Here is a 24,296-nt window from a genome sequence, read left to right as displayed (position 1 = left end):
AGATTTCGAACATGACATATCCAAGTACTTCTCAACTCTGATATTGCACTTTACATCAAGATAATGCACTACTCATTTCTTATGTGTGTTAAAGTTCAAAATATCTTCAATATACCATTGCTCAAATGCCTGCTTCAACTCTGATTTATAATTAGGGCTAACCTCATTAGGATTACTCCAGATCAGCGGTATCTATCATATATTCAGACATTACTGATGTGAAAAGTTTTTCAGACCCTTTAGACCCAAGGTTTGATATCATTGAAATTGGGTAGCTGTGTAGCAGCATGGGTGGTAACCTTGCAGCCTCTGAATCTAGATATATATTTGCTACCAGTGGCATCAAATATACACATTAGGAAGTCCTTGGCGGGCTGAAAGCCCCCTAAAAGCCCCCACGTGCTTCAAATATCACAATTCCGCAGAATCCATCACTGTCATCAATTTCATTTACACTGAGGGGTAAATTCAAATAGACAGAGTTCAAATCCCTCTAATATTGAAAAAAAACAAATCTGAATGGTGCAACTATCACAGGTGGTTCGAAGGGAAGTCCATGTATGCCTTCTGACTCTAATGATTTCAGAGATATTCACTCTACACTAGTGACATGTCCTCCTGATGACAGAAATCTTATTTCATTAGATAGATGTTTACTGTCCCGCCTCCCACTCAGGCTAGCAGTCCAGGTGGTCATACTCATCACACTAATAGTATACAGTGTGTGGGAAACATTAAGATTATGAGTTGGACTATAACTGGAAAAGCTAATAAATTGTTTGATGCGGCTTGGCACAATATTTTTGGATGGTTAAAGTATCATTTGTTTTCAAGGAACATAAACATTGTTTCTGGTCTATAAAAATGGGTATTCCACATTTTTCAAACCAGCTAGGAAGGAAGTTGCGGGCACACCCAGCGGGCGACTGTTGATTTGGATTTGGGTTGATCTGATTGCCATTCACACATTAGAGTTATTTGCATCTAACAACTATTGAATCCTGAATCTCAAAGTCGGATTATAGTTTGTGTTTATTTTAGACCGCTACAAACATCAGTTGGAGCATTCAAATCCTTGCGTGTATGGGTGGGAAATCAAGAAGGATGTCATTATGATAGTCATATTGTTATGGAGGATTTTAACTGCCGATTTGAAGCTTTTTAAAGATAATATAGGCCTTTTTCGCAGAATATAAGGCAATTTGTGGGATACCTGAAACAATAACCCCTTACACAATAAGATACAACAGATTTGATGATATGATATGGCATTTATAACGCGCCTATACACAAGTGATTAAAGACGCAAAAGCCTACTAATGGTTATAACGGCCTTGGTTTACAAGATTATAATTGTTAGTTCCCAAATGACCCACTGTGCCACTTTGACCTTTCGCACAGCAACTCAAGCTAGTCGAGCTTGTCATATTGGTAATATGTTTTTGGACATCAAAGGGGTAGAGGCTGGTCACAACCCCCTAAATTTACAATGGCAAGTCATAACTCTACCATTTTGATAAAGTAATCTAATGGTTTAGCAATTTCATGAATCGAGAACGAGTATTGTGGTCTCATGTGAACAACGATAATACGATGCCTAAATTATACAAAATTAATATTGACTTTATTGATAGATATTTTTGAGAATAATACAGAGGTTACTATTGGCGTATACAGAGAGTTAGTGAATTTCTATAACCTTTCTTCATGAAGCCTGTTAACACAAGAAGATCACACTCACGAAAAAATCAATACTTGGTATAACTCAGAATGTGACTTGCCAGAAAGAGTTTATTGTAAGAAATAAAAGCTCACAATTGTTGTAACTCTTCGAAAAGATAAACGTTAGGAAAAGAATTAAAAAAACGGATTGTCTCCAAAAAAGTGTATGGATTTCCAATAGTGACAATTAATGGTGACTCCATCTTAGAAAGAGAACTAGCAAGGTTTTGGAATTGTGCTAAACCATGGTTTGCAGTCTCATGAACCTTATACAGTAATAGTATTCATGAAACAACCGGCTGCTACATTTAAGCTCACTATATGAGGGGAAGAAACCATTGAAGTGCCATCCATTTCTACAACATAAACCAGGACATAATAACCCAACCGTGTTATTCTCAACAAATGAGTTCAGAACTGGATTTACTTGTAAGCAAATAGTAAGGTGCCAGGCCCACATACAATTCCTGCTGGCCCATTCAAAGAGGAGCTCACATGGATCCTATAATTATGAAACAAACCCTTTGACTCCATGCCACGAAGCCTAAATTATTCCAATCTTGGAATTCAGGCAACAGGGACAACCCTGGGAATCATAGCGCTATATTATTCTTGGATGGTCTTGCTAAGATTTATGGCAAAGTCAGTTTGGAAGATGGAAATAATGTTCACATTGCCAAGCTGGCTTTAGGCTATGAGTGGACACAGTAAACCAGGTTTTGTGTGGACCGGTTGAAAAACAAAATATTTTCTTTCCCTTCCCGGTGAACATGGCTTACGGCTTCGTCAGCAGGCAACATCTTGCAAAAATCCTCCGGAAAAGTAATTTCACCTGATGCTGCAAACATTTCCGTTTCTCTTCTGGGTGAACATGGTTTACAGCATTGTAAAGCTTGTTTAGAAACAGCATTTCTTGTTTCCCTTCCCGGTAAACGTGGTTTACGGCCTCCTCAGCAGGCACCATCTCGCAAGTCATCTGGAAAAATAATTTCACCTGATGCAGCAAAAATTGGGAAACTTCTGGAATGCTACCTGCCTTGGTCTTTGCCTCTCAGGGCCATACGCCTCTCATACATTTGTTGTTTCCCTTCCTGGTGAACATGGTTTACGGCTTCTTCGGCAGGCCACAAACCCGCAAACAAATTTTAACTGTTGCTGGAATCTGGGGAAAGGGGTGGGGTGTCCAAATGTCATGTAGCCAGTAATGTCTGGAGGGTCCTAACAGGCAACTATGCAGAATTTGGTGCAGATTGGTGAAACGGTGTGGGATTGTATAAGGAACAATGCTTTGCGCCACAAACCCACACACAACCTTTGACTTGTATATATATGTAGATAGATCGATAAATAGATGTGTACAATAAATGTGTTCAAAACTACTAGCCGCATATTGATGTAAGTAATCGAAGTGGCCCACTTTAGTGGAAAAACAGGCCCATTTTGACCAAAAACGGTCCCAGTCGAGCAAGTTGGATATGCAATTTGAGTATTGCCCTTTTGTCCTCTAGCCCAGTCGGACCCAGCTGAATGATCCAGTGCCCCCTTCCTGACTCTAAACAAATCTGTGATGTTCTTCTCCCCACAGTGGCAAGAAATGTCGCCCGCTTTCATGCTATGAAAGATGGTCACCGGGCTGGAGTAGAGACTGTAACAATGAAGCAAATATAGCCAATCCAATTCAATTGCCTATCACTCAGTTATCAGAGGGACTCAATCCAGCTCACAGTTTAGTGTGATTTTACCCCTCGTGCCAGCTCGCCAGGTACCCTTGTGGGCTATATGTTTACCAGTGCCCTGTCCTGCGGCCTTCTCCTGACCCATGGACTCAGGCCCTTAAGTTGGGTCTTGCACTGCTTCCGTAGTCTCTCATTTGGATTATTGCACATCCTTCCCAGCTCTTGCGTAATCCTGTATCGGCAGCTTCTAGAGGCCTTCTCTGGTAGGCAGAGAGGGTCAAGTGGGGAAACCTCATGGATGCTCGAACCATGAAAACTGTGGCAGTGGCCTGGATGCACTTTCTGCATACAAAATAAACCGAACAGCGAGCTGTTAGGAGACCACTTGTTTTCTGTCGTGAGAATGAAACATGTCATATTGTGGATTGATTTGTGATGTACAGAAGTGAAATATTTCTGAATGAATACGTTGTACTAGTGCCATTAGCAGAGAGAGCGCAGGTGACACCTTAAAACCTCAGGTCTGCACAGGTGAAGCCGGAGCACGTGCCCAGATTGGAGGGTAAAACCCTTAGAGCCACTCTTTGCGGCCCAGTGCGGGGACCTCCGCAGCTTTTGTGCAAGAAAGGGGGTGTCAGTGTGGCAGTCCAGGAAGGCCTTTCATGCAGAATAATGCAAACCTCCATCAGTCCATCCTAAAACAACAGCTGACTAATGGAGGCAGGTGACTTAAGAGCCAGGTGCTAGATTGATCACCAGACAAAATGAAACAACAATTCCCCTCCATACCAACCCGATGAGTTACTTTTCAAAAGATATAATAATATTCCCAATTTTCAATGCATGCACTTTTACTTGTAGTGTCTACAGACACTTATAAAACCTCACCCGTCCCCGTTGGGTGAATCTGGTGAATACTTCAGGGACGGTCTACTACCACCACCAAGAGACCGTGCAGGAACTCACCCAAACACAGTTTCAGCTCCTCCCCCACGCGGCCAATTGAAACATACCCTGCACTCCTTTGTGACCTACCTGGGACAGATCGCTAACCACAGCAAGACATAAGAGGCAATGGCTGCAAGGTTTATAATTAATCTTAACCTCTGGCATCACTTTGGGCAACCCTCCAGACCATTGTTCTTCGCTTTCCAAGCCATTACAGAAAGGGGAAAGACAATATGCAGATCAGGCCTGGTCCCACCCCAGGAGGGGCAGTCCAGCCCAAACTCTTCGATCACATCCCTTCTGCACAATACCACAAGCATCCTCAGACACGTTTTGGCCTCATCAGTGATAAGTAGCTTGGGTCTCTAGGCCCAGCAGGCACAGGACCTAAGTCTGGGCATACCCGTCCCACTCAGGGTGACTACAGCAAAACAAAGAGGTGATGGCTGGAAGGTTTAGAATTAATCTTAACCTCTGGCAATGCTCTGGGCAAGCCTCCAAACCATCATTCTTTGGTAGCCATTACAAAAGGGGAAATACCATACTAGATTGCTAACCAGCTTACCCAGCAAACGCATCACTGCTCCTCAGTATACTACCCATCATAAGAGGGCAGGAAGATCAATAGGTCCCAGCCCCTGCTGGATGGTACTCCACAATGTAACCCCCTTTCCCACACTCTCTACCCAACCATACAGTTGTGGGGAAAGACACTCAGATCAGATGCCAACGCAGGCACAGGCACAGCCACAAGAAGCTCATGCCACATTTAACAACACAAGGATGCAGCAGACCTCTCACCTCACACTATCATCTCTCCAACACTTGCCTTTCACAATGTGGAAACCTACGCACCACCTGCCCAACACATCATGGTAACACTCTGGCTGCTCATCAGTGTACGGGCCATGAGCGTCTGGTGGTGCACTGCAGAGGCGTTGCTAGGGGACAGGGGATTAAGGGGGCTATAGTCTCGGTTATTTTGATCATAGCCCTGGATAGAAGCTCTGGGGCTACAACAAAAGCTAGCTAGCCCCGGGACCCGACAGTCCTGACATTAGCAAAGCGCCAGATCTTTTCCAGACCCAGTAACACCCCTGGTGCACTGTACAAAACGCATGTAACATGCCACAACTGCCTTGAAAATACAAATGCAGTGTACCATCTTTAAGCCAGGGTTTAAGAGTTGTGCTTCGAGGCAGCTTCCACAGTGTTCACTAAAATAGCATTGGGTAAACTCCGAAGGCAAGGGACGGCCATCAGGGATGTTGAGCAAAATGACAAATGGCTAAAGAGCTGTGACAGTATCGAGCGATTCTGCTGATTGTGAGCTTTATCAATCAATCTTTATCATCATATAATCAACATACCAAAATCTCATGCTTGCAATTCGTTTAAAAAAGTAATAGGAATTGGGGGGGGCGCTGTTGCGCTCAGCGAAGATGGCCGCCTGATTCACAGCTCCGTCCCGTGTGGCACTTTCTATCCGTAATTTCTCCTGTTTGCCCCGACACTGCGTATAACCGACCCGTGGCGTGGGTTGCTGACGGGACCGGGAGTCTACTATGCGAGTTCCGCCCGCTGGGCTGCGCCTGCTGCGGAGATACAGCCCGCTGTGAGAAGTGCGGGGGCGGGCGCCTTCCGGCCTCCGCTCTCGGCTCCAGGAGTTCCCGCTCGAGTTCCGCGGCTTGCGGCCTGCTGTGGGGGGAGGGGTGCTCCACTCGCCCTGCGCGGCTCGCTCCGGAGTGGGCCGTCCTGCACCGCGACCTCTTCCTCCTCACCGCACTGGATCCCAGAGCGACCTGCTCCGCTGCCCCTTCCTGGGCGGTGTGCTGACCGAGGGTCGAGTGCGCATCGATCCGGCTCCGGGAGGTGAGTGGCCCGGGCCCGATCTCTTCCGCGCCCGCCACACAACAGCAGACCCTGCCCTCCTCCTCCCTGATTTCGGAAGCCCTGGGGGAGGCTTGATCCCCCTCATTACAGTAGATCCTGAGGTGCCCCTCGCTCCGCACTGGTCCCCTACCCTTGCGGCTGCCTGTGGGCGCTCCACGCGGGCCTGGTCGGCTCGACCTCCGCTCATACGCCGCCTGCTCGATCCTGGTGCCTTCCCTTGTGTCCCTATCCACTCTCCTGTTTGGTCTCCGTGACTTAAGATAATCCCCCCGTCGGCAACATGTCGACACGAACTGGCAAGAAGCAATCCTCCATCAATATTTTCACTAAACCCTCGGGAGGCCCAGGGACAGAGGCATCTACACAGGAACCTTCCCCTTCACTGGCGCTGGAACCATCCGACTCCCAGAAAATGATGGAGTTTATCCGCGAGGGGTTCACCACAATTCATAGCAAACTGGATGGCATGAACGGCACGATATCCTCTGTTAAAGCACATATGGAGAGAACTGATGGTCGAGTTGCCGAGATTGAGGAACGGGTGAGCACCGCCGAGGACGGCCTGGGTTCCCTCTGCGCGGAGGTCTCCACGCTATCCGCCCGTGTTACTGAGGTGGAGAAGAAGAACGAGGACCTTGAATCTCGCTCGAGGCGCAACAACCTCTGCATTGTCGGGGTGCCAGAGGAGGGTATACAAGAACCCATGGAGGATTACGTGGAGGGCATGCTACTCCAGCTCCTGGACTCCCCAAAACTCTCCCCACAGTTTGCGGTCGAGAGGGCCCACCGTTCACTCACGGCGAAACCCAAACCTGGAGCACCTCCACGCCCGATCATAGCCAGGATCTTAAATTTTCGCGACCGTGATGCCCTCCTCAAGGCGGCGAGGGCCAAGGGGGACCTTCTCTTAGGGGCAGCCAGGATCCATCTATATCCGGATTTTTCGGTGGCTGTTCAGCGTGAACGCAAGACCTTCCTGGCGGTGAAGAGGAGACTACGCGACCTCCAGGTTAAATATGCCATGTTATATCCCGCCAAACTGCGTATCGAGCATGCAAACCGTGTGTACTTTTTCACGCTGCCTGAGGAGGCCTCCAGGTTCATAGATGAACACTTTCCCGGCTGAAATGTACTCGTAACAGGCACCGCCACTGACTCGCCACAACTTCAGCTAACTGTTGAATGGATGCCGTTATATCCTGCTTCAGAACTTATCTGGGCTTCTGTCGTCCTGACATTACCTAATGTGGTTCCCACGAGGCGACTTGGTCGCACCTGTAACAAATAATGTTATTATTTCTGCTGTTTCTCACTACTGTTATTGCTCTCACTACTGTTATTGCTCCCTGATTCATTGTCCTAACACAATGTGGTCGGGCTGTTGGGCGGTCGTTGGTGCGGTCTGATTCCCCTTCGATGTGCCCCAGGTACCCGCTACATACATTTATTTTGCTCTATTGATTGCCCGGGAGTTCCTTTGCAGCCCCTTGGCCCTGGTGTCCACTGTCTTTTCGAACTACACTACGTTTAATGCTATTTATCCACTACCATTTTATCGACTGTGAAAATGGCGTTCCAGGCGATCACCCCTCATTGGGAGACCTTACTGGACGCCCATGGCCACTAGCCGATTGGTCACTCTTGTGGCCCTCCCGGGCAACTGCGGAGTACACTCGACAGTCCCTTGTTAGGCTGTCTGATCTCGCCCTGGGCTCTCCGCTCGCTCCTGGGCGCTCCTTGGCCCAGCCTCCCCTTCCCGGTGCTCCTATATCATTAGGGCACTCTCTTGATTTCTGTAGCTGAGTCCATGCACTCCTCGGTCCAGTTGATCGGGTATTTACTTCTTACAATCCCGTTATAATGGTTCATTATCTGTTGACCATGCCTGCCCCTTCCCCCACGAGACCTCCCCTGGTTGGGAATAGATATTATTGTCGGGCATTATGTTTATCCTAAAATTGCCTCATGGTTCGGAGCATCGCCGCCAGGCCAATTCGCAGGCCCCCCAGGCGTCGATGCCATTGTGTTGGTTTTGGTTGTTGGGTTATGGGGTGATCATCCCTCTGTTTGGGGGAGGGATGTGGGAGGGGGAGGAGGGAATGGGGTTATACGTTAAAAAAAGCTTGGCATTCGCAGAGAAGGTAGAGTCCGAAGCACCATGGTCCCGTCGACGTTACAAATCTGAGCGCACAGGGCGCCGTTCATGGGGGGCACACTTCCATCCACCTGTATTCCTCTACTGCTACCCCTGGAGGGTTAAGTGAGGAAACTTTGACATTTATGAGCTGGAATGTACGGGGGCTGGGTAATTACAAGAAAATGAGGCTATTACAACTTCAGGCCGAGCGACACGGGACTAAAATCCTGTTCCTTCAGGAGACGCATGCATGCACAGAGCATTGTGAAAAATGTGCTAAAACATGGGGTCCCCAAAGGTACTTTACCACATACTCTACCCAGAGCCGCGGGGTTATGACCCTCATTCACAGGAGCCCTAGATTCACCCCCATTGCTACGATAATTGATCCCCTGGGCAGATACGTGCTACTCCATGGTACCCTACAGAATAGGGAAGTTGTCCTGCTAAATATATACGGTCCCAACATTGACGATCCCGAATTTTACATACACCTCATAACTCTCTTAGATGGCTTCCCTCTGATACCGATTCTCTGGGGAGGCGATTTCAACATGATATTTGACGTGGATCTTGACAGATCTAGCTCCAGACCCCGTCAACTCTCCAAAGCTGCATATACTACACTTTCCTCCCTCCCCCGCTTGGCCCTGTTTGACGCATGGAGGCTCCTCTATCCCGACTCCCGCTCTTATTCCTTTTATTCCTCGGTTCACGATTCCTTTTCTCGGATTGACAGATGGTTGATATCCGATGGTCTGATAAGGACCATGTCTGGTATGGCTATCCTCCCCAGGACCCTATCTGATCACTCCCCAGTGACTGTCACCCTATGTTGGGGTCCAGACCGGGACCGAACCAGACACTGGAGAATGAAGCCACTTTCTCTCCTCGATCCGGTCTTTAGCTCGGAATTGGAGTCGGCGATCGAGGAGTTCTTCGAGATCAACACCAACTCCGTGTCTTCACAGGCCACTCTCTGGGAGTCCTTTAAGGTCTACATCAGAGGCATTGCCCTTTCCAAGGAAAATGGTATCCTCAAAACTATTCGTAGGGAAATCGACGAGAGCGAGGCCACATTATCGGCGCTGGAAACCCAGTATACTCTAGACCCAACCCCTGAAATCCTGGCGTTAATTGGCACGGAATTGGACACCATTCGTTCGCTTGCGGACCGCGAGCTGAGGTTTCTCGATAATCCCGAGCGGGCAAGGAGGTACGGTGAGGGTGAACGCCCTAGCCGTCTCCTAGCTAGACTTCTCCGCCGTGAGTTCGGTGCCCCACCCGTTCCCGGAATCGAGAGACCTGACGGATCCCTGGCCACCTCCCCTGGAGATGTCAATGCCGAATTCCTCTCCTTCTATCAATCCCTATATGCACACTCGGACAACGCCACTACGGCGAAAATCGATGCTTACCTCGATAGACTCCCCTCTCGGTCCTTTCTCCCGATACCATCGGATCCCTCGAGAATCCATTCACCCCTGAGGAGTTCTCGGAGGCTATAGACTCCCTATCTTCAGGCAAATCCCCAGGATAGGATGGTATACCTGTTGAGTTTTATAAGCATTTCAAATCACTCCTACTCCCTCGTCTGGCTGCTCTCTGGGAGGAGTCGGTGCAGGTAGGCCAATTCCCCCCCCTCACTCCGCGAAGCCACCATAACAGTCCTACTAAAACCCAATAAACCCCCCACTCAATGCGGCTCTTACCGCCCACTTTCATTGATCAATTGTGATGTCAAGATTTATGCAAAATTACTCGCTCTACGTCTTGTCCCCTTCATGTTACATATCATCCACCCAGACCAGGCGGGGTTCATCCCGGGCCGCTCCACCTCCTTGAACTTGAGACGCCTCTTCAACATTATAAGCAGAGTGAGCCCGGTGTGCAAGCGGTAGCCGCGACTCTTGACATGCAAAAAGCTTTTGATTCAGTCTCGTGGAGCTATCTCTGGCGGGTACTCGACAAATGCAAATTTGGCCCCACCTTTGTCTCCTGGGTCAGGCTACTGTACTCCAACCCTGTTGCCAGAGTCCGTACTGAGGACCGTTGTTCCCCCCTTTTCCATATAGCTAGGGGCACTAGACAGGGCTGCCCCTTTTCACCCTTAGTCTTCGCTGTGGCAATGGAGCCGTTTGCAGACATGCTTCGCCAAAACCATGCACATAGGGGTCTACGTACAGCCGGTTCCTCAGATATAGTCTCTTTGTATGCTGACGACGCTCTCCTCTATATTCGTTCCCCCAAAATTAATCTGGCCCCAATACTGGAAGACATTGCTCTCTTTGGACGCATCTCTGGTCTCACGGTGAACTGCTCTAAATCAACCCTCTGTCCGCTCACTCCCAGCACACTCCCCCCCCCCCGATACCATGGGGTTCGCATGGGCCCAATCTAAATTTACTTACTTGGGCGTAGTGGTGTCCCATCACACTGAACGGGTCTTGGAGGATAATTATCAGTCATACCTTGCAAACCTTATAACAAAAATACAAGGCTGGAACAAACTTCCGATTTCACTGGCGGGTAGGATAGGGGTACTGAAGATGGTGGTACTTCCCCAACTCCTGTATAGATTTGCTAATATTCCGCAGTGGCCGGAAGCTGATTTCTTTCGGGCATTGACACGCACCCTTAACACCTTCCTCTGGCACTCTGGTGCGGTCCGCCTTAAGCTCAAGACCCTTTCCGCCCCCATGGAAGCTGGCGGCTTTGGGGCACCAGACTTCCTCAAGTACTGGCTGGCGGCACAACTCCAACATAACGCGCACTGGTTCAATATATCGGACCACCCTGCCCATGTCAGGCTAGAAAGGCTATCGGTCAGCGACCGCGACATTCGATCTCTGGTGATCACACCAATGCCAGTGGTATCGGACTCACTGGATCCAGCGACATGCACATCCTTGGCTTTATCCAAATCTTGGCAAATATTGGGCACCGCCCATCCCTTCCACGGTAACTTCCCAATCTGGAATTTCCTTCTGGAGGTCCCACGAGTCCCTCCCTCTGTGGTTCGTACATGGGCCGAGGCGGGTTACGAATTGCTGCGTGACATATTCGAACAGGTTAATTTCATAGAATGGCCTGACCTCCCGGCTCCCCTTAGACTGAGACCCTCCGTTTGGCTCCAATACTCGTCCCTCCGTAGAGTACTCAAGCACAAGTACACGTGTTTCCCAGCACTGCCACCTGATGAACCTGCAATCACCGAACTGTCCTCACCTGCCCCTATGGGGGGCAAAATTACCAGACTATATACTCTACTTCAAACCAGATCACCCCCCACATTCTCCAAACTACTGCGCTCCTGGGAGACGGATCTCGGCCTCGAGATGACTGATGAGCGTTGGACCCATATGTGTGCACGTATCCAGGGGGTCTCCTTCAACTCCCGATTCAAATTAATTCAATTCAAGGTGCTCCACAGGTACCACTACACCCCTACCAGGCTACATCGCATCTCCAGCGACTCCTCCCCTAGGTGCCCTAGATGTGGCTATGATGACGCTGATTATATCCACATGATCTGGTCTTGTCCCCGACTCAGTCAATTCTGGACCTCAGTGTGTTCCACTATGTCGTCCTTCCTTGAATCCCCCATCCCCCATCCCCCATCCCCAATGAAATGCCTATTTCACGATTTCCCCGAGCTCCACCGCGACTCCAGAAAACTGGCTGGCCTCTGTATGCTACTAGCTGTGCGCACAATTCTACTTCGCTGGCTTCGGCCTATCACCCCCACTCACGCACAGTGGCTCAGAGCAGTTACGTGGGCCTCCGACACTGAAGAGTCCTGGGCGATACAACAGCCCGCCCGTTCCAGACCTAGAGATATCTGGCTGAAGTTCCGCTCATTCATGTCTTCCACTGACACCGATTCAGATCCTGCATCCCCAGCTCCCTATCCTAGTTCAGCCTTAGGTGGTCCTTGATTTATTTCCCTTCTGCCTTCGTTCCGACCTCCTATTTGTCCCCCATGTGCATATGTTGATTTCTTTTCCTTTATGTACTTTGTTTATATGTACTATATGAATTTGTGCCGATTGCACTGTTTTGATTCCATGTGCTTTACTGTTACTTACCTGTATCTGTGTTGCCGAGCTGAATAAATAAAAGTTTAAAAAAATGAAAAAAAAGTAATAGGAATTAAGCACTAAAACCAATTAAAAATTGAAGGAATGGAGTCACTGGTGCGCTTTACAAATAGGATACCATACCATAACATAACGTGGCAGCAACAAGATCCTGATTAGATAAATAAAACAGTAGATCCTGATTATTTTTTTTAATTTTTTTTAATTTTATTTACATTTATAGAGCGCACTGCAGCCCATAGACATCGAGGCGCTATTACATGAAGGCGTATAGATCAATAGAAAAGAAGATCCTGATTAAATAAATAGAACAGAAGATCCTGAAAAGACAATCCTGATAAGATCAATAAAACAGATGATCCTGATTAGATAAATAAAACAGAAGATCCTGATTAGATCAATAAAACAGAAGATCTTGATTAGAGAAATAAAACAGAAGATCCTGATTAGATAAATAAAACAGAAGATCCTGGTTAGAGAAATAAAACAGAACATCCTGATTGGACACATAGAACAGAAGATCCTGATTAGATAAATAGAACAGAAGATCCTGATTAGATAAATAAAACAGAAGATCCTGATTGGATACATAGAACAGAAGATCCTGATTAGATAAATAGAACAGAAGATCCTGATTAGATAAATAAAACAGAAGATCCTGATTGGATACATAGAACAGAAGATCCTGATTAGATAAATAGAACAGAAGATCCTGATTAGATAAATAAAACAGAACATCCTGATTGGACACATAGAACAGAAGATCCTGATTAGATAAATAAAACAGAAGATCCTGATTAGATAAATAAAACAGAAGATCCTGATTGGATACATAGAACAGAAGATCCTGATTAGATAAATAAAACAGAAGATCCTGATTAGATAAATAGAACAGAAGATCCTGATTAGATAAATAAAACAGAAGATCCTGATTGGATGAATTAACCAGATGCAATCTTATTAGCCACATCAATCCATGTTCGTCTTCTCAGCCATGCCAATTGCAGGTATGCGGCTCCTGCAAGCAGGGTGGGCTCCTCACTTGTTCCACTGCAGTATAAGAGCGCATCCTCCACTCTTCAAGGCCCAGATAATAAACGCCTTGGCTTCAGTGCCCGCTTCCTTGCGCCCATGGATAAAGGAGTGTGAGCTTTAAGATGTGGACATTTTGGAAGGGGCTTGAGCCACAGCATGGCCTTCAGGAGACGTGAGAGCCAAATGTAGAAGCAGAGGCAAAGTTGGGAATAGATGGGAGTGGGGGGACAGCCACCCAAGGGAAAGGAGGGATATGCCAAATGAGAGAGAACAGGATGAGCTACTGCATCGGCAACACTAGAAAAACAGACAATGAAGAAGGTCAAGTGAGGTGAACCCAAGAGACACTGCCGAGCAGGAAGTAAAGAGGAAAGTAGATGTGTGAAAAGTAGTCAGGGAGATGAGGAGATGCATGGGGATGGGAGAGGAGGAGAGAGGCGAAGACAGAAAGGGGGGCAGAGGTGAACGACTAATGGGAAGATTGGCAGTTGAAAGCAATGATGTGGGGAGTCCCTTCATGGGCAGTTCAATAGAGGCAGTGATGTGGGGAGCACATTCATAGCCAGCTCACTAGGTGGTGGAGAGGGTGGAGGCAGTCATGTGGGGAGCACCTTCACGGACAGTTCAATAGGTGGTGGAGAGGGTGGAGGCAGTGATGTGGGGAGCGCCTTCATGGGCAGTTCACGGTGGCATAGAGAGTGGAGGCAATGAGGTGAGGATGCTTTCATGAGCAGTTCAGGCAGCAGAGATAGGGTCTTCTGCCCACTTGCCTCTAATATGTGGAATGGTAACTATTCTTTTTTTCTTCTCACCCCAACAGCTGGCATTAGTAAGAGGTCTGTGGAGAGTGCACTGTGTACTCAGCCTAATGACGTCAGAAATGGCACCATCACCTTGAGCAAAGGATTGGAAACGGGGAGCGTTCTAATTCTCTTGTGCGATCCGGGGTTCTACCCCAACCAGGTGAATAGACGAACATGCCAAGAAAATGGAAAGTGGAGTGCAATCACCACAAGGAGGCTCTACTGCAAAGGTAACACTCAATGACACTTTACTGCCAACTGGAGGGTGGGTCCTCAAGAACGTGGTGTGTGCTTGCTCATGTGAGGAACGTGCGTCAAGGATTGTCTTTGGGGAGGGAGACTTTTTGGAGAGTAATTTGGCAAGAGGTCTTGAGCAGCGTCAACTACTCAAGATGCTTCCTTCCACAAAAAGCGACACCAACCAGGACATGCAAGAGATGAGGAAAGATAAGGGCACCAAGCAATGGCAAAAGTCACGGTATAGCGTTCTTTCATCGATTATACCGAAAAAAACTCATCGAAATGTTTAGGGGTGAGGGTGGTCGGAAATAGGTATAAATATAATAGGGGATGATGGTGTTGGGGGGGGAACCCCCCCAAAAAAATTCAATTTCGATTTGTTTTTTCGGTAAAAAATACTCGGAAAAAAACCCATTGAAATTTCACCCATCGATGAAATAACATAGAAGCATAGTCACTTTTCCTAAGAACTCCCACCAATCTACCACTTCTAGATCATGACACTTCAAGACTTGAATTCATGTGTTGTGTGCATACGTGATCTACCCCAAAACTCCTGCTTAGTCTTAGCAACTTCATCCTGTAGGTGAAATCTGGGAGTGGTGCTATTTCCTTCGCAGCTGATTTTTGTTTGTTAAAACTCTCTTTGGGAACTGTTTCGCTGTTCTGTCCATTATGATGAGATAAGGTCAATCGGGGAGACTTGTCCGAGTTCAGGGAGACTAAGGCCTGATTGCTCCACCCCTGCATGTCACCAGAATGACCACCCCATCTCTACAGGAATGTAGAGGGGTGGGGCGGCACCCGGTTGTATGGGTGTCCTGTTTGGGACATGGCGGGTGAAGAGCTATATGTTGTGCACAGGCCGTGTAGGCATGACTCCCAACCTTGTAACGTTATAATGAGGGCTATCTGGCACAGTAGCGGAGGCAGCTTGTGGTGTCAGGGAGGGTGGATAATAGGGTGCAAGCAGGAGGCTGGGGGGCACACTGGGCACCAGGGGGGACCCAGAGGGTCCCCCACTGATCTGGCATCAGAATACTGGTCTGACATTACTTTCCTTTGCATGGTATTGGGCTGGAGGATTATCTCAGAGGGTCACACGGGATGAATGCTATTTCTTCCATCTAAATTAGGGGTAAAATGTTGCTCAGACCCTCCAAATGAGGGCCACTTTCATATAAATGCTTGGCATGGGTGTGTTTTGGGCCCATGAGAAGGCAGGTGTTAGGGCAGTGAGTATGGTGATACCCGTGCCACTTGGGTACAGCAGGAGGGGAAGTGTGATGGTCTCCCTTGATGTATGAATCACTCTCAACCATGCAAAGTTGAAAGGAGGGTCCCCGGGCGTTAAAATGCGTGAAGTATCCATTGATGGCACTGGGTGAGAGGATCATCTTTGAGGGTCACTACTGTTTAAGGGGTCATTTTTAGACTGAATAATATTGTAACTTGCTGTCTGGACCCTGACAATGAGTGTCATTTGGGAGCTATGTGTAGGCATATATTTGAATTTTGTATCTGTCAAATCCAGTTATCCCATCATCTCCTACGTGACCTTGTATCACCCCGCCCTCTTCCCAGTGACCTTTTCTTCACAGGATTGTATCCCACGATTTTTGTATGGTTATAATAATGGATTTATTGAGCGCTCACTGCATAAGTTAATTGCTTCTTGGCACTTTTAGCAGCATCCACCATTCCAGAATTTCTAAACATTTGTGGCATTTTACATGTGCCAGTAGGTTTGAGGCCGGTCTGCCCCATACTGCTGGTGTGTGTAGTCCTATGGAAACATGCCCAATTAGAGAAATCCTGTCCCCACAGCACGTGTACTGAAAGGGAGCGGCAGCTCTCCATATCACAGGCTCTCATTTCATTCCCATGGCTTCTTCAGGGCTCTGCTTTGAGGGCAGAGATGTATGGTGCATTGTGTTACGCTTCTGTTAAGGGCGCACACTTATGTAGTAGAGAGGAAGTTCCTGGCGTGATGAAGAGTTGAAGAAACAGCAGAAAAAAGAAACAGAAAACAAATCGTCAAAGAACAGAGGGATTGAGGGCTCCCAACATTGAACCTGCAATAACAAATCTGAAGATCGCCCCCAGGGGTGGAGCTAAGGGGAACCTGTCATTTGGCTGTGGGCCAATATGACCCAAAATGACGCTGTTAGAGCACTAAAGTGATAGCAAAATTTAAATATAAACGGCTTTAATGTAACCCAGGATTCCCAGCCTGATGATGGGGAATATTCAAACAGCATGTGAATCTATGAAAGGTCCAGTGCTGCAGAAGAGGAGCTGCTCTCTCTTGAATTGCAATGAAAGATGCTCTTCCCGGCCCCCTCCCCACAGCCCACTGAGTCCATTAAAAGAAACATAATAAAATAGTCCAATTTCTATTTTTTTTATTTCATTGCTTATAGATGGAAACTAGCTTCAGAGCCGCAAACCGTGTTACAGTGGGAGGGGACCAGCTTTGGACTTGGCATTTTATACAGTAGTTGTGGGATGGATGGTGGTGGATAATTGTATTATTCTGGCAGGTATTTTTGAAAGAGACAATAATTTTAAAAAGGCATTAATACATTTTAAAAAAGGTTCAACAGCACTGAAAATAATATGAGCACCTATGGCGGTCTGTTAGAACCGCTGCATGCAGGGAAATGTCATGTGCGGCGCGCAGATGTAGAGCGCGTGCACGGATCCAAGTATGCAAGGAGACACTGGAAAGCGCGACAAGGAACGAGTGCAACTAACCTTTCACACGCCTGATGCAAATATTGCGTACGTGTTGGTGTAGAAATCATTATCAGTAAAAGCAAATTAATCTCTTGAGCTTTATTTCATGGAGGGAAATGACCAAAGTGGCGACAAATTGGGATCATCTTGAGCTGTGCTGTTATTGGGCCGGATCTTCACGGGGGCCCGTGACACAACTGTATCTTCCCCCTCGTGTATGTTGTGTAAATATCTGTTGTGTACACCTTGTGTGAACTAACCCTGGGGCCATTTTCAAGCCTCAGGCATACTGCTTGATAGTTCTTTCTCTATCATATCTATACAGGGAATGTACTTCAGTGTGGAGTTTTAACCTCAATACATCAGAGGTTGACACTTAACCCGTGTTACCACCGTTCACAATCACTTTTGTCCGTTTGATGCCAAAAAACTTTCGTGCTTATCGAAAGACCTGTAAAATAAATTGTTGAATGAACTAAAAAAGGACTGTGTCAATGTAAAATAAACATACATGCACGGCACAACTGGCTTACTTGTAGGATCTTCTTCATCCTGATTATTCCTTTTTTTGTACATATACCCACCTGGGTAAATCAGGACTCCGCCAGGCGCCCTATATTTTCTACCAGTTTAATAATGATTACAGCACTCACAACGTGTCAGTAAATTACATGTGGTTTCACTTTGAAATATATAAAAAAAACTTGGTTGTCCTTATAAGATAAGCATTTTAGTTGAAAACCTGGCTGAACTGTAACAGTTTTAGCATAAGATTCTTTAGGTGCAGTGATCTAGTTCACTTTTTTTGTTACAAAAGTGAAAACTTTGTACTACGTTTTAGTTTTCACTTTGTTGTGCTAAATTAAGTTAAAGGGTTTTGTTGAAAGACATCTTGCTGGGAAATGTGCTCCTGTGGCTTGAATGCAGGGAAATGCTTCTTGTGAAATGCATTCAATGCCAGTCGTCCTTGACTGCATTCAAAACATTCCGATTGGCCGATGGGAGGTAAATAATGACTTCTATGCTTCAATAAGTTATACACACGCAATACAGTTTTGCAAAGGAGCCCTTCCCATAAAGCACAGAGTGAAACCAGTGCCTGCCAAGGTGTGTGACGCACTTACAAAGATTCTTAAGATCTAATGAGAAAAGGCTCTATCGAAACCTTAGAAGTGACAGAGCGGTTGAGCCCAGTGGCCCCTATTAAAAAATGAGATCCAAAGAAATAGACTTTGGGTCTCATTCTAAGCTTGCCAGTCCGGAAACAACAGTGCTGGTAACAACGGCACCGTTGTTAAGAACGGTGCCAGTGCTTCCATGTCCTCACTCCCATAGAGTCCTATGGGACTTCCCAGCCACCGGACTTGGAATAGCTTGGTGGCACCGGGGTGTCAGACAGCGGTAATTTCTTACGGGTCCGGCAGCATCCCGCCGGTAGCACCGGCACAGTTACCACCGGACCCGTAATTAGGCCCATTGTGTGCTAATCTTTCAAGGTTGAACAGCAAAATCATACCTGATAATAACCCGGTTCCCTGAATATCAGAAATAACGTTGAAGTTAAACAATGCAGTGTACTTCACACAACGTGATATGAGAAAGTCCTACTTACAGATCCACTTGTACGAGGAGCCATACTCCCTCAGCGCATTCTTCCTGCGGCGTGGGATCAATTCCTTCTCTAGAATGTCACTTGAACTATCAGTTACTTCAATGTTCCTACGAATGATCAGTGGTCGAAGTGAGCGGGAGCGGTCAGGAGCGGTGCTCCTATACTTTTTAAATTACCTTGTACAGCTCCTATACTTTTATTTTTTTTTTTAAATTTGACTTTTATTGTTTTTAACAATGAATATGAACATACAGGTGGTTATACATTGTGCATAGCAAACTACTTCAGTAGAAACTCCATGCCCATCTTAACAACAGTTATCAACCTTAACGCTCCATATTCCAGGAGAAGGCAGAAAATAGAAAGAAAAAGAGAATAAAGCAGAGAAAAGAAAAAACCCCCTCCCCTCCCCCCTTCCCACCCCTCTCCCTATCCCCATGTCTCATGTCCGCTTCCTTCGGGGCATTGGCATTCTAAGTCGTAGTGGGCTACGTGACGCGCTTCTTGGAGCATCCAACGATCATTGTTCTCCTGTGTGGTCTATGACACGCAAGGGTTGTCAGCATGGGGTCTTTCAGCTTTCAGTGATTGGTAGCATGGATCGGGAGGAGTTTCCCTGCTGAGTTGAGTTTTCCATGGTCGGGCTCGAGATGTATTTAGTTATGAAGTCGAACCAGAGTTCTTCCTGTCGCGCAGCCCTGTTATGTAATATTGCTGTTACTTTCTCCATAGTGTAAATGTTTGTAGCGATCTGTATCCAGTCCCTCTTATTGGGTAGGCGGGGAGCTTTCCATTTTATCACAAGGGCAGCTCTTGCCGCAAGCAAGAGGGGGGATATCAGACCTTTCACTCTTGTCATTTCGTCGTCTTCTTCTTCGAGGCTAAACAGGATCAGGAGGGGCGACAGTTCTCTATCTATGCCTTCCAGCTGTTTGATCCATCCCAGGACCTCCTGCCAGTAGATGCGGACCTTGGGGCAGGCCCACCACATGTGCCAATAATCGGCGTTCATCCCACAGTGTCGCCAGCATCGCGGGCTGGAGGTCTGGAACATTTTGGACAGTCTTTGTGGGTCGTATTGCCATCTATGTAGTAATTTTATAGCGTGCAGTTTATATTGGGCCGCAATTGATATTTTGGATGGTGTTTCACATATTTTATTCCAGGCTTGCTGGTCGAATTCTCTGGCAAAGTCTTGTTCCCATTTTGCTTTTAGACGATGGTTGGGTGCATTGTCTTTGGTGATTAGGGCTCTGTACATCCTCGCTATGAGGCATTTGGAGGTAGTAGTTGTGTCTAGGATCGCCTCAAAGGGTGTTAGTTCTCTCTGCGTGGTTTCCTTCCATTCTTTTCTGGATATGACGCCTTTCAGACGTAGGTACAGGAAAACTGGTATCGGGCGGATTTGGAGGGCCTCCTCGAGTTCCGTTATCGAAATGAATTTCCCCTTTCTCCACAGCTGTCCGACCCTCTCAAGGCCGGCATCAAACCAAGATTGGTATCTGGCATGTTCCGGGATTTCCTCTCTGATACCAGGGGACCAAAGATGGCTTAGTGGCGAAGGCCACGTGGTAACTCCTGACATTGCTCTTCCCTTCCTCCATATGTTCCACAACGTGCTTAGTATCGGGTGGTTGCGCAGTTTCCTCGATAGCTTCGATCTGGGGACCCATAACCACTCTGCCAGAGTCACATTGTATAGAACGTTGTTGTCTAGGTGGACCCATTGGAGGTCTTTCCTTTCTCGGAGATGTGGGATTAAGATCCTGAGCTGTGTGGCCTGATAATAGCGTTCTATGTCCGGTAAGCCAACCCCGCCTAGCTCTTTTGGTAGTATTAGGACCTCATAGGAGATTCTGGGTTTCTTTCCGTTCCACAAGAAGTGTAGGATGGCTTTTCTGACTTGCTTGAAAAAGTGATCCGGAATTGTGATAGGCAGGACCTGAAAGGGGTAGAGAAACCGTGGGAGGGACACCATTTTGATTGCATTCAGGCGTCCCATCCAGGATATCGTTAGCGATTTCCATTTCTTGAGATCGGCCTTGAGAGCCTCGAGGAGGTGAGGAAAGTTGGCTTCGTAGAGGCCGTCGAGGTGTCGTGTCAAGTTGATTCCCAAGTATCTTAATGTCGGGCCTCCGACGATCAGCCCGAGTTGCGCAAGGGTGTTCCGGTGTTCCGCCAATGGTTCATGGAGTGGAAAAAGAGTAGATTTGGATTTGTTGATTTTAAATCCTGAGAGCGCGCCGTACTCCTCTATTAGCTGGATCGCTCTCGGAACGGAAGACGTTGGGTTTGACAGGTGGAGCAGAATGTCGTCCGCATATAAGGCTAGTTTATATTCTTTACCATTCACCTGGATTCCCTCCACTGTGGGGTCAGCTCGTAGCATCACGGCGAGAGGTTCTAAGGACAATGCGAATAGTATCGCCGATAGGGGGCAACCTTGTCTTGTACCCCTGTTGAGGGGGAACCATCGGGAAAATTGGGCGTTCACCGAGACCGATGCTCTTGGAGACTTATAGATTGCCTTAATTCCTCGTCGGAGTGTGGGGCCTATGCCTATCTTTTGCAATGTGGCCTCGAGGAAGTGCCAGTCTACTCTATCGAATGCCTTCTCAGCATCAATTGAGAGTAGCGTTGGATTGTTCTGTGACGTTTGGGCCTCATGGATTAAGTGTAGGGTTTTCCGGGTGGAGTCTGCTCCTTGTCTGCCTAAAATGAAGCCTACCTGGTCATTGTGGATTATTGCCGGCATATATGATTCCAGTCTTGCAGCCAGGATTCTCGTATAGATTTTGGCGTCAATGTTTAATAGGGATATAGGGCGGTAGGAGGCGCACAGCTTCGGGTCCTTACCCTCCTTGGGGATGACTGTTATCAGCGCCTCGGAGAAGGAGTCGGGTGCCTCGCCGGAGTCTAGGATGTTGTTGAATAGGATAACCATGAATGGGAGAATGGCATCTTTAAAAGTTTTATAGAACCCTGCCGTGTATCCATCGCTTCCGGGGGCTTTCCCTGTTGGGAGCCTTTTGATAGCTTCTTCAATTTCCTCTCCTGTTATGGGGGCTTCCAATGTGAGTGCACTATCCGTTGGGAGGGTGGGCAAGGGTGTTCGCTCTAGGTATTCATTTATGGCTTCCGTGTGCAAGGGGGGGCGCGCTGAATATAATTTTTCGTAAAATTCGGCAAAAGCTTCAGGGACATTGGGAGAAGTTGGCTCGTCAGAGTTCTCTTCTGTTTGAATCGTGGGGACCCACCTCTCTTGGCGTTGGCCTCGTAGTCTTGCGGCCAGGAGGGCGCTCGCTTTGTCCCCATGTTCATAATGCTTCTGCTTCAGGTGCTGTAGTTTACGCGCTACGCTTCCCGCCTCTAGTTGTCTTAATTTCTCTCTCTTATCGTTGGCCTCTCTAATCTTTTGTGGTCTATCCTGATCAGCCGTTTGTGCCATGTGGTCCAGTTGTGTGATTTCATTCCGGATCTTGTTCTCAATTAGTTGTCTCTCTCTTTTTTTGGCTGCTCCCTCTCGGATAAGTAGTCCTCTCCAGGTCGCCTTGCCTGCCTCCCAAACTGTGTTCATAGAAGTTTCCCCTGTATTGTTGATCTCAAAGTATCGGGTAATGTCCTGTTCCAGTTCCTCACGAAAGGTGGGATCCTTAAAGAGGGTTTCATTACAGCGCCATTTGGAGCATCTTCGGGGCAGGGCCATTTGGTCGAGAGTGACCGTGACCATATCATGGTCCGACCAGGAGACCGGGTTTATGACAGCTTCAGTCATCGCCGTGATGAGGTCTGTGGTCAGATACACATAGTCTATTCTGGAGAAGGTTGCATGTGGTGCCGAGAAAAAGGTAAAGCCAGTACGGTTGGGGTTGGCATGTCTCCATGCATCGGTGAGGTTGTAGGCGGTCATCATGTCTGCAGCTAGTGGGCGTCTGGGACCAGGGAGTGGAGATGTAGTGAGGCGGCCTGATTGTCTATCTTGTTCCGGGTCCATCCACATGTTTAGATCACCTCCAATAATTACTTCGCCTTCTGCTTCGCACATGATTTTAGGTATTATCCTCTGGAGGAATCTGTCTTGGCCTGTATTGGGGGCGTATATTGCCACAAGGGTAACAACCGTGCCCTGTATGCTGCCCACCAGGGCTATTGCTCTACCACTGACGTCCATCCATGACTTTAAGAGTTCAAATTGGATTTTTCTGTTGATTAGCACACCAACTCCTGCCTTCTTCAGAGGTCCAGAGCCCCAATGTTCCGATCCTAGCTTAGCATAGAGAATCTTCCTCTCCTCCCCTCTGCTATATCGAGTTTCTTGTAAGAAAAGAATGTCTAGTTCAGCCCTCTTGAATTCTCTCAGCACGAGTGACCTTTTGGTGGGGGAATTAAGGCCCTTAACATTGAGCGTGCCAATTTTGAGGTTACCCTGCGTGTCATTTGGTTTATCATGTCTGTGTGACATCAGTGCGTCCGTGGGGTTTCTTCGCAACGTCGTGGAGCCCATTATACGAAATTGCCATATTGGAAGTAGCATTGTGTGTGCCTCTATATGACAGAGGCTTGATCTGAGACTGTGTCATTCCCCATTTCCCTCCCCCCTCCCATCCCCATAGGGTATTAGACTGCATACCCATCACCCTCTGGACTATTGCGTCGAACTTTAATTCTACGATGAGGGTTTGTGATTGTCCGTGGTGGCGTCCGAGTTGGACCGGATGTGAGCAACCGGTCTTCTGTCGGACCACCAGTGAGGGTCGTAACCGTACGACCCCGTAAACTAATAGTATCAAGGTAACATTTTTGAGCCCCCACCCCCCTGCTCATGAAATCACTTATCAAACAACAGTGTGTCAAACAACAAGGATTCCCACTTCAAGGTAACATATTCTATGATACATGCGGTTTCGGGAATGATCCTTCCTCGGTATCTCCTTTTGGTGGACTGGCAGTTCCCACCTCGTGTGGTGGATCCGCGGACTAGGGGGTGCCATGATCCATTGTGTAAGTGGGTTCCCTGCCAGGATCATGAAATCCTGAGTCGACAGAATGTAGAGTTTGAAGCGACTATGTCATTAGTTGTGTTCAGGTGTGTCGTTGGGCCGCCTGTACTTTCTGGAGCCTTTCACCCGTTTTCTTCTCTGGCCCTGAAGTTCCCAGCGTGATCTGTCCTGCGTTAGTGTTCCCTGAGTGCCCCCCTCCGGGGTCTGTCCGAGGAGGTCAGCAATACATTCTCGAATTTCCTCTTCAGTTCGTAGTAGGAACTTTCTGGTTCCATGTTCAAACGCGAGGGAGAAGGGGTATCCCCACCTGTATCTCGTGCCCTGCTCTTTTAGCCATCTCGTGAGGGGGCCGCATAAGCGACGCAATGCCAATGTCAGTGATGAGAGGTCC

General features: G+C 47.5%; 1 protein-coding gene across 1 annotated transcript in view; it reads left to right on the top strand.

Annotated features, from left to right (window-relative positions):
• Window positions 1–24,296, top strand: part of LOC138521860 (complement C2-like) — a 261,013-nt gene that overhangs the window by 19,111 nt on the left and 217,606 nt on the right. The window contains exon 2 of the mRNA XM_069635006.1: window positions 14,332–14,544. Within this exon, the coding sequence (XP_069491107.1) occupies window positions 14,332–14,544 (213 nt within the window). The remainder of the gene's footprint in view (window positions 1–14,331; window positions 14,545–24,296) is intronic.

This window comes from Ambystoma mexicanum, chromosome 13 (genome assembly GCF_040938575.1).
Source record: "Ambystoma mexicanum isolate Mex_15411 chromosome 13, UKY_AmexF1_1, whole genome shotgun sequence".
Classification (NCBI taxonomy): domain Eukaryota; kingdom Metazoa; phylum Chordata; class Amphibia; order Caudata; family Ambystomatidae; genus Ambystoma; species Ambystoma mexicanum.
The sequence above is the reverse complement of the archived record's forward strand: the minus strand, read 5'-3'. Positions and strand labels throughout refer to the sequence as shown.